The 11,648-nt window shown below is 38.0% G+C and overlaps 1 protein-coding gene across 3 annotated transcripts in view; it reads right to left on the minus strand.

Annotated features, from left to right (window-relative positions):
• Positions 1 to 1,215: 1,215 nt before the first annotated feature.
• The window catches only part of ACAD11 (acyl-CoA dehydrogenase family member 11), a 125,116-nt gene continuing 114,683 nt past the window's right edge, over positions 1,216 to 11,648 (minus strand). For all 3 annotated transcript variants that reach the window (XM_004381406.2, XM_023735952.1, XM_023735954.1), the window contains 3 exons: positions 4,433 to 4,549; positions 3,485 to 3,594; positions 1,216 to 2,347 (listed from right to left, as the gene is read on the minus strand). In XM_004381406.2, coding sequence (XP_004381463.1) covers positions 2,233 to 2,347; positions 3,485 to 3,594; positions 4,433 to 4,549 — 342 coding nt within the window. In that variant the 3' untranslated portion in view covers positions 1,216 to 2,232. The remainder of the gene's footprint in view (positions 2,348 to 3,484; positions 3,595 to 4,432; positions 4,550 to 11,648) is intronic.

Genomic DNA, 11,648 nt, shown 5'->3' on the forward strand with positions numbered 1-11,648 from the left:
GAAGCCCAGTTAGGAAGATACTGCAGAAATCCTGACAAAAGAAGATGGTGGAGACATATATGCAACAGACAAGCACTGACCAGAAGTGCTAACAGGGAGCCCCACTGATTGATCTGTATCAGCTCTTTACTCTGCTCCCTGGGCAAGAACCATCTAGTGCCAATGAAAGGGAGAAGCCAAGGCCAAGGCTTCTATTGAGATACAGCATTTTTCGTAATATCCTTTATTTAAGAACTTTCACTAATTTAAAACCCTTCAGAAGCCTGGGCAAGATATGCTTTCCTTCTCAACTTCCCAAAGACTGTTGTAGCTTCATTAAAGAAAAAAGAGCAAAGTAGTTTTTTTTGTTTTTCTTTTTTGCAAGCGCTATGCAACCTATCCATTAAAATACTTAAACACTGCGATTACACTTTGCTGCTTTTCACCCTTTTCAGTTCTTTTGTGACAAAACATAAGTATGCCCAGGACAAGTAAGTGGATCACAGCTGTGTGGAACGGCTGGAGTGATGTGGGTTGTGTGGGAGCCTTTGTAACTGACTGCAGGTTGATGAGGAAATCAGTCCCTCCACAATTAGTCGAACTTTCTATCATATTTTATCAAAGTTAAAAATCTCAACTACCAAAGAGATACTTACTCCCCTGGACAAGCACTGCCACCCCTTCTGGGATCCTATATGTTTTGCTGGAGAAATACTAGGGCCTCTTTCATGTGGCGCCTCATGCTGTCTTCCCAGTCTGGAGTCACAAGGCTCCTGCTCCCCTGCTGCCAAACACGGGCAGATCTTGGAGGTCTGGGGAGGTGCAGAGAAGTTAAGGCGCAAAGGTAATGAATGCTTAAGAGGCGTCTCTCTCACACTCACACACTCTACACTCAAAAGCCAGGTCTCTCTCAAGTCGTCACTTCCCCCTTCCACCCCAGGATGAAATTAAAATAATGACTGATATAATCTCTGGAAATCAATGAACTTATGTCTGTTTCTAGTAAAACAGAGTTCAAACATTTTTAGGAATAAAAATACTTTTACTTGAAAGTTTAAAAATTTACCGATTACTGTTCCAATAGCATCCACCTTCAAAAAGTAACCAGAAACAGGTGAAATTAATAATATATTTTATTCAACTAAATATATCCAAAATATTATCATTTCAACATGTAATCAACATAAAAAAAGTATTGAGATTTTTATATATATTTTTCATACTTAGTCTTCAAAATCTGTCATTTCTTAATTTGGATGCTAAATTTTCATTTAAAATACTTGCTGTGTATTTAGATTTCATAAAATTCACAGTTGAAAAAGTAGTTTCACATTCCCAACTTATTCCAAGCATACTTAAAAGTTTTCCACTAACTGAGTTGAATATCGTATTTAAATTGATCAAAATTTTTAAAACTTCAGTTCCTGTCTCACTAGGCACATTTCAAGTGCCCAAGAGGTTCATGAGGCTAATGGCCACTGTACTAGGCTGTGCTGATTTTAAACAGCCACAGGGTGTTTGCTATTAACAGGACTGCGTTCAGAGTGGACCATCTTTAAACTCAAAGCTGTGTAACTTTTTGTGGCTTAAACTGTCCACTTAACTCATCAACATTTTTATAAAAAATTTAAATTATGCTTAATTTTCTCACAGTATGCCATGTTCTCTAGCAAACTTTATACCACGTTCGGATTTCATGCATAAATGTTTCCTGTGGAATTATAAAGAGGCTTATAATGATACGAATTCTAAAGTGGCCCGTTAGTCGTGCTTCTTTCTCTAGTGTAAACATCCATTAAAATACTTACCTTTCTCAGCTGGTTTACAGTGTTAAATCAGCCCCTAAAACCAGTATCAAAAAAGAGGTCCCACTATATTTTTCAACACAATGATTAAATATTGCTTGAGTATTACACAGAACAATTCCTGAAAATCAAAAAGTGAAAATATTCTTATGCCTATGCTTTAGCGCTCCAATTTACTTCATGATCTCTTTACAATTTTAGTGTTTAAAAAAATAAATGTTAAACTATTTAAGTACTAGACAGAGTGACAACAACTACAGAATTTCCTATTTAATTTAAATCTGTGAAAACCAATGAGATCAAAATAGATGCTAAAATCAATACCAAAAGTGAGTAACTAACCCTATTCTCAAGTTGCTCCAAAAATATAATGTGTGTCAAACGCTGGGGCTGGTTAAGTTTGTGTAAAGGAGAGTTTCTGCCAGTGGAATGTGTGGTGTTACCCGCCCTACAATTTGGCTGTCAGTGCTTTGGCTTGGTCGTGCAGCTCCATTCCTGCGACTGCTGAGAGGTGGACTTCATCGGGCCCGTCTGCCAAGCGCAAACTTCGGGTTAGCGCATACCTGGAAAAACAAAAAGAGCAGGGATGGGGGTTATCATAGGGGAACATGGTATTTTAACATCAGCTGCTCTGATTCTAAGCCAAGACTATTATTTTTTGAAATCCTACGAGGGCAGGAATAAGAAAAGGAATACAAGGAAAATCAAGGAAAGTAAACCAAATGGCTTCTGAAATGCCATTTTAAAGTTCCCAGTTTGGGAGGTGGAATCTTAAATGGCACAGGGCAGTGGAGTTACTCTCATTCTTGGTTTACTGCAGGTTATTAAAGTTGCCAGAACTAAGAGATATCTTAGGTAAGCCACAGAAAGTAAAAGATATAGTACTATATACTTCATTCCAAAGTTAAAAATTGACAAGGCAACAATTAAAAAAAAAAAAAAATTGCTGGGCCAACAGATTCTTATCTACAGTGTGATAGAGAAGGTGGCACTGTGACAGACAGGACATGCAGAATGTTCCTTCTTGACTCCCAGTAACCAGAATCTGCACATTAGGTTGTCACCAACGTGTACTGCTGCTAACTCAGCAGAAGCTTTCCTTGTGTAGGTGGTAAATGGCCCAAAGTGCAAACAGAGCCTGGCTCTGGGCTCCCTCTGGCTTCCCTGCTCCCCTCCCCTCTCCGTGATTCAGGGTGAACCCCCATGCTATGTCTATCGTCCACAAACCCTCAGTGGGACCTCTCAGCATAAGCACTAACATAATGGAGTGAAATAATAATGGTGATCATAAGAACAACTATTTCTTGGTGCCGAGTTCTGTACTAAAGTACTGATATTACTTCATTTAGCCTTCAATTACACTTTAAAGTAATTTTAAAAACAAAAACAAAACTTGTTGCCATTGAGTTGATTCTGACTCATAGTGACCCTGTAGGACAGAGCAGAACTGCCCCATAGGGTTTCCAAGGCTGTAATCCTTATGGAAGCAGACTGCCACCTCTTTCTCCAGAGGAGCAGCTGGTGGATTCGGACCACTGACCTTTTGGTTAGCAGCTGAGCTCTTAACCACTGAACCACCAGGGCTCCTCTAAAGTAAGTTAGTGTCTTTATTTTCTTCTTAAACAATTAGTATCAAAGCATCTATAGATTTTAACCTAAGTTTATCAAATGCAGACGGTTATTAAATGACATCTACACACATGTTAGCCAGAGGATAGTCCTGGGAAACACCTGCACCTCCACACACTTGGATGGCTCGGTCAATGATTTTGCAGACCACTCGCGGGGCAGCCACTTTGATCATTGCAATCTATAGAAACAAGATATGAAAACAATATTCCATTCTTAGACTAGAAACAATGTGGCAGAATTTGATATAATCTGTTTTCTTTATGGAATGAAACAAGGGGACTCCCACACACATTCACCACTAACAAAGGACCTTCTGTGAAAGGTAACAAAAAGATCAGCTGTAACGTAGTTAATGACTGTATTTCAGTCAATACAGACCTTCTGGAAAGAGATTGCTTCCAAATTACATTTTATTCATTTATTTATAACTTGCCTTGTTCCCAGAAGGTTTCCAGGCAGCCAGTATTGCACATTCATTACATAACGGATTATAAAGAGAGTGCAAGGGTGTTCACTAATCGGTTTCCTCTTAGCAACTTCATGAACTATAAGAATTAAACAACTCATATTTATTCTATATAAGCTAGAAACACAAGAAGGCAGGAATTAGAGAGCCTTTTATGAAACGTTTACTAGGCAGCAGCATAGTGCTATGCATTCTACGTCCACTGTCTTGATTACTCTTCACAAGAACAGTAGGCCATAAGCAGAAAGATTAAGTACTTTGCCCGGGATCAAAAAGCACACTGGTACAACTACAGGTCAGTATAAAGCCTAGGATTTCCCCACTTCCTGTTGCTGCATCTCAAGATCGCTAAAATACTCTGCACCCTGAAAATCACAGCCCAAAGCAGCCCAGTGGAAGGGAAACTAGCAAGTGACATATATTTACAGTCTTCAAACCATAAATGACACAAAGGCCTCCAATATTCTGAGTGCCATCACAGCACCGTGATACTGGAAATGCCCACTGGGTAGGAGAAACAAGAGAAGGCTGGGCAGATGGCGCTCCTCACCTCCTTCATGGCGCGAGCACTGCCCACAGTGTCGATGCTATTTGCAGCTTTCAGGGTCAACAAGCGAATCTGATCGATGGCAATGCGGCTTTTAGCAATCCAGTGGGCCACGACCTCCTGTAGTGGAGCAAAAGGCAGTAAAAGGAAGGAGGAGGTAAGCTAGAGTCTGATGTCTTCAAGTAACACAGCCTTGCAGTTTAGTGAAAACACTCTCTAGGCTAAGGACTGTTCATAAGCCATACCCTGTATTTCTTAAAATGGAAGAGTTGACTTGTCCAGTAGACACTGGCCCAGCCACATACATGTGAATGCTTCATTTAATATCAGCAGATTTTAGACAATTTTATTTGATCAGAAAAAAATTTATTTTGGATACTTTGATGTCTAATGTCAACATGGCTGAATTGAGCAACTGTCTTATTGGCAAAGCACTCCTCATTGACCCTCCTGAATACTAACTGCATGCTTTCATTGAAGCATGGTTAAATGTATGGTGGTGGAGGCTGCTGATAGACATACTAGATAATTCCCAGGACAATTTCAGTGTGGGGATGGTGCAGCAGGCTTTTCTTGTGCTGTTATTGTTATTTATTTAGTAAAAACAAGGTATGTGTGTGTACAGTTCTATGAATTACAACACATGCATAGATTGATGTAACCACCAATCAGGATACAGAACAGTTCTGTCATCCCATAAAATTCCCTCATGCTGCTCCTATTTAATCATACTCTCTCCCACTCCTAACCTTTGGCAACCACTGATCTGTTCTATGTCACTATTGTTTTGCCTCTTCCAGAATGTCACATAAATGGAATCATATAGCATATGACTTGAGATTGGCTTTTTTCACTCACCATAGTGCCTTTGAGTTTCAACCAAATTGTTGCATTTATCAATTGTCTATTCCTTTTTAGTGCTGAGTAGTATTCCATTATAGGGATATACTACAGTTTGTTTATCCATTCATCTGTTGAAAGGTAATTGGGTTATTTCCTGTTTTTAATGATTACTAGTAAAGTTGCTATAAATATCTCCATGTGGGTTTTTGTGTGGACATATGTTTTCATTTTTTAAAGCAGATACCAGGAGTGGAACTGTTAGGTCATGTGGCAATTACATGTTTAACTATATAAGGAACTGTCAAGTAGTTTTTCAGAATGGGTGAACCACTTTGCATTCTACCAGTAGTGTATGAGAAGTCCAGTTGTTCCTCATCCTCATCAGCACTTGGTATTGTCAGTATTTTTTCTTTTGGCCCTTCTAACAATGTGTAGTGGTATCTCATCATGGTCTTAATTACATTTCCTAATGACTAATGATGCTGCTCACCTTTTTATGTGATTATTTGCCATCTGTGTATCCCCTTTGCTGCAGAAAGATATGTCAGTCTGCTTCTGTAAGGATTTACAGTCTTGGAAACCCCATAGGGCAGTTCTACTCTGTCCTATAGGGTCACTATGCATTGGAATCGACTTGACGGCAACTTTTTTTCTTTCTTTTATTCCCTTTAGTGACATGTCTTTTCAAGACTTCTGCCCATTTTTTAATTGGGTTTTTGGTTTAGTTAGTGTTGAGTTTAGAGAGTTTTTTTTAATATATATTCGGGATACAAGTCCTTTGTCAGATATGTAATTTGTAAATAATTTCTTCTAATCCAGAGATTGTTTTTTCATTCTTTAAACAGTGACCTTTACTGAACAAAAGTTTTTAATTTTGATGAAGTCCAATTTCTCAATTTTTTCTTTTATGGATCATGTTTTGGTACATGTCTAAAAACATTTTCCATAATCTCAGGTCACAGGGGTTTTTCTCATATGTTTCTTTCTCAAAGTTTCATAGTTTTACATTTAGATCTATGATCCAAATGGAGTTAAATTTTGTGTAAGGTGTGATATTTAGGTCAAAGTTCACACTTCTGCATATGGATATCCAATTGTTCCAACACCATTTACTGAGAAGATTAATATTTCCTCATTGAATTTGCTTTTTACAGTTATGTAAAAAATAAATTGGCCCCATATAGTTATGGATAATTGATTTTTGACAAGCTTGCCAAGTCCATCAATGGGAAACGAATGGTCCTTCCAACAAATGGTGTTGGGATAATGGATTTCCACATGTAAAAGAATAAAGTTGAATCCCTACCTCACGCCATATACAAAAGTAACTCAAGGATCAGTGACCTAAATAATTGAACAAATAATGGCTGCAAACTTCCCAAATTTGACGAGAGACGTAAACCTACAGATTCAAGAAGATGAGCAAACCTCCAACAGGATAAATTCGAAGAAAGCCATGCCAAGATCCATCATAATTAAACTTCTGAAAACTAAACACAAAGGCAAAATCTTGAAAACAGCTAGAGAAAAATGATACCTTACCTATAAGGGAAAAAACAATTTGAATAACACTAGATTTCTCATCAGAAACTATGGCGGTCAGAAGGAACTGGCACAATATTTTTCAAGTGCTGAAAGAAAAGAACTGTCAATGCAGAATCCTACGCTCTGTGAGGCTATCCTTCAGGAATGAAAGGACAATTAATACATTCTCAGATAAAGAGAAACTAAGAGAACTTGTTACCAGCATACTCTAAAGGAATGGCTAAAGAAAATTTTCTAAAGTTATCTAAAGGATAAAAGAAGGAACCTTGTAAAATCAGTTAGAAAGAAAGAACATAAGTGAAATATGGCTAAATACAGTTACTTTTTCTTCACCTCTTGAGTTTTCTAAATCATGTTTGACAGTTGAAGCAAAAAATATAACACTGTCTGATGTGGTTCTGAATGTCTACAGAAAAAATATTTAAGACAATTATAAATGAAGGAGGATAAAGGGATGTAAAGGATGAAAGGTAAATTTTCTGTACTTCACTTGAACTGGTGAAATGATAACAGTAGACAGTAATAGTTTGTATATATATATATATGTGTGCATGCATATCATTATATGTATGTATGTATATATGCATACGTATGTATGTACACATCCATACATATGTGTATATGCATCTATATACATATATGTAATATAATACCTTGAGCAATGACTAAAAAAGTTATACTAAGAGATACACTCAAAACACTATAGATAAATTAAAATAAAGTTCTAAAAATGTTCAAGTAATCCACAGGAAGGCAGGAAAAAAAAAAACAAGGAAATGAAAAACAGAAAACAAACAGAAAAAATAAAATGGCAGACTTAAGCCCAAATCCAAACCAAAAAACCAAACTCACTGCCGTTGAGTCGATTCCGACTCATAGCAACCCTACAGGACAGAGTAGAACTGCCCCATAGGGTTTCCAAGGCTGTAAATCTTTACAGAAGCAGACTGCCACAGCAGAGCAGCTGGTAGGTTCGAACCACTGACCTTTTGGTTAGCAGCTGAATACTTTAACCACTGTGCCACCAGGGCTCCCTAAGCCCAAACATATCAATTAATATATTAAAAGTAAATCATCTATGTATACTAGTTAAAAAGACAAAGTTGACAGAGTGGATTAAAAAACATGTCTAAAAGAAACTTCAAATATAGTGACAGGCATTTTGAAAGTAAAAAAATGAAAAAGATATATCAGGACAACATTAATCAAAGGAAAGCAAGAGTAGCTATACAAATATCAAATACAGTAGATTTAGAGCGAAGAAAATTACCAGAGACAGAGAAAGTCATAGTGATAAAAGTCAATCCATCAAGACAAGCAATACTAAGTGTGTATGCACCAAGCAACAGAGCTGCCAAATACATGAAGCAAAAACTGATGGAACAGAAAGGAACAGTAGACAAGCTCACAATTATAGTTTGAGACTTCAACACTCCTCTCTCAACAACTGATAGAACAACTAGACAGAAAATGAGCAAGTGTATAAAGAAACTCACCAACACCATTAACCAACAGGATCTAATTGACATTTATAGAACACTCCACCCAACAGCAGAATAGACATGTTTTTCAAGTTCCCAGAAAACATACACTAAAATAGACTATATCCTAGGCCATAAAACAAACTGCAATAAGCTTAAAATAACTGAAAGCATACCTAGAGTGTTCTCCAACAATGGAATCAACACTCCATAATGGAATCAAACTAGAAATCAATAACAGAAAGATAAGAAGAAAACTTCCAAGCCCTTGGAAACTAAACAACACAATTCTTAATGGTCCACAGGTCAAAGAGGATGTCTCAAGGGAAATAAAAAAAAAAAGATACATAAAACTGAATAAACAAGAAAATGCAATATGTCAAAATCTGTGGGACACAGCTAAAGCAGTGCTGATAGGGAAATTTATAGCACTAAAGGCATACATAAGAAAACAGAAAAGTTTCAAATCAATATTCTATACTACCAACTCAAAAACCTAGAAAAGGAAGAGCAAAATAAACTCAAAGCAAGCAGAAAGGAAAAAATAAACAACAGAAATAAAAAATTGAAAACAGAAAAACAATAGAGAAAAATCAATGAAACAAAGATCTTGTTAAGTCCTAACATATCAACTATTACAGGAAAACCTGCGAAAGCTGGAACCTGGGTAAGGCGGAAACATGTCAAAGAAACAGAGCTCAAAAATTTTCCATTAAACGAGCAATAGGAAAGTTAAGACCGCACCCTGTCAAAGGCAGAAAACTTGCAAGATCCAGAAAAACAGGGCAGTCTCGTCAAGTTGCGGATCCCATAGGTTTCACTATATATTACATAATTTCATATATTAACAATTAACACATATTCTTTGAAGAGATCAATACAATTGACAAACATATAGCAACAATGACAAAGAAAAAAGAGAGAAGACACAAATTACCAATATCATGAATGAAACATCAAAATGATAATTAGGGAATACTATGAAAAACTCCATACACATAAATTTGACATCTTAGATGAAATGGGCCACTTCCTCAAAAAACATAAACTACCACAGCTCATCCAATATAACATAGATGATTTTATTAGCCCTATAGCTATTAATTTATAATTTAAAAACCGTACTAACACACCAACATCTCCAGTCCCAGATGATTTCACTAAAGAACCCTACCCAGCCAAAAAAACCCCATTGCTGTCAAGTCTATTTCGACTCATAGCGACCCTATAGGACAGAGCAGAACTGCCCCATAGGGTTTCCAAGAAGCACGTGGTGGACTCGAACTGCTGACATTTTGGTTAGCAGCTGTAGGTCTTAATCACTACACCACCTGGGTTTCCAAAGAACCCTACCAAACATTTAAAAAAGAATTAACACCAATTATACACAATCTCTTTCAGAAGACAGAGGGAAGGGAACACTTCCAATTCATTTTGAGACGCTATCACTGCCGTTATACCAAAACGAGACAAAGATGGCAAAAACGGAAAAAAAGAAAGAAAACCACAGACCAATATCGCTTATGAAAACAGTGGCAAAAATCCTTAACAAAGTATTCGCAAATAGAATTCAGTAATATATAAAAATAACTATACATTATGACGAAGTGGGGTTTATACCAGGGACGCAAAGCTAGTTTAATATTCCAAAAAATGATGAAAAAACATCCTATCAGAGACTCTTTGGGACACATGATGAGGAAACTCTTCTTGACACCAAATATACAATTCATAAAAAGAAACATTGATAAATTGGACTCATTAAAATTAAACACTTTTGGGAAATAACAAATGTTGGAGAAGCTGTGGGGAGATCAGAACTCTTATGCCCTGCTAGTGGGAATGCATAATGATACAACCATTTTGGAAAATGATATGGCGCTTCCTTAGAAAGCTAGAAATAGAAATACCATTATGATCCAGCAATCCCACTACTAGGAATATATCCTAGAGAAATAAGAGCTGTCACATGAATAGACATAGGCACACCCATGTTCACTGCAGCATTGTTCACAATAGCAAAAAGATGGAAATAACCTAGATGCCCATCAACAGACGAATGGATAAACAAACATGGTACATACACACAATGGAGTATTATGCAATGATAAAGAAAAACGATGAATCTGTGAAGCATCTCATAACATGGATCAAACTGGAGGACATTATGCTGAGTGAAATAAGTCAATCACAAAAGGACAAATATTGTATGAGACCTCTACTGTAAAAACTCATGTAAAAGTTTACAGACAAAATGAAACAATCTTTGTTGGTTACGAGGGATGAGGGGGTGGGGGGCAATACTAAACAGACAATAGATAAGTGGTAACTTCGGTGAAGGGTAAGATAGTACACAATACTGGGGAAGCCAGCACAACTTGTACAAGGCAAGGGCATGGAAGCTCCATAGACACGTCCAAACTCCGTGACGGACTGAATTGCTGGGCAGAGGGCTGTGGGGACCATGGTCTTGGGGAACATCTAGCTCAACTGGCATAACACAGTTTATAAAGAAACTGTTCTGCATTCTACCTTGGTCAGTAGCATCTGCGATCTTAAAAGCCTGTCAGCAGCCATCTAAGATACTCCAATTGTCTCAACCCTTTGGGAACAAGGGAGAATGAAGAAAACAAGATGCAAGGAAAAGATCAGTCCAAAGGACTAACGGACCACAACTACCACAGCCTCCACCAGACTGAGTCCAGTACAACTAGATGGTGCTTGGCTATCACCACTGACAGCTCTGACCAGGATCACAACAGAGAGTCCTGGACAGAGCTGGAGAAAAATGTAGAACAAAATTTTAACTCACAAAAAAAGAACAGAGACTTCTGGCAAAATGGCGCTCTAGGGAGAAGCACCATGCCATCTCTCCACAGGGAAGAACCGAAAAACTAAGCCGAACAGAGAAAACAACAATCCTGAAACCCTAAAACATCAAATGAAGAGATGAACTCAGCCAAGCACCAAATGGAGTGAGAAAACTGAGAGAACAGAGAGCGAGGAGAGATTCATGCAGAGGTCCCCTACCAGCTAACGCAGCGTGGATCTGCCATCTTGGACTCCTATCAGAGACCAGCAAATGGTACGAGAAGGCAGCTTCACGGAGCATCCAATGGGAGACAAAACAACCGGTAATTTGCGATATACGTTTTCCCACCCCCCACCCTTTTTCACACCCACTTGGCCTCCTCTGCTTCCCACGGCCACCATCTCTTGTCCAGGAAACACCGGCTGCTTGGATTCCACACACCCGAATGGGCTGGCGCTCTGAGTGCCATTTGTTGGCTGCTGGTGTTGCTTTTTTCCGCTTCTTTTGATTTCTTCCTTACCTCTCACCACCTCCCCCT

Source organism: Trichechus manatus, unplaced genomic scaffold (genome assembly GCF_000243295.1).
Source record: "Trichechus manatus latirostris isolate Lorelei unplaced genomic scaffold, TriManLat1.0 scaffold00084, whole genome shotgun sequence".
NCBI classification, from domain to species: Eukaryota; Metazoa; Chordata; class Mammalia; order Sirenia; family Trichechidae; genus Trichechus; species Trichechus manatus.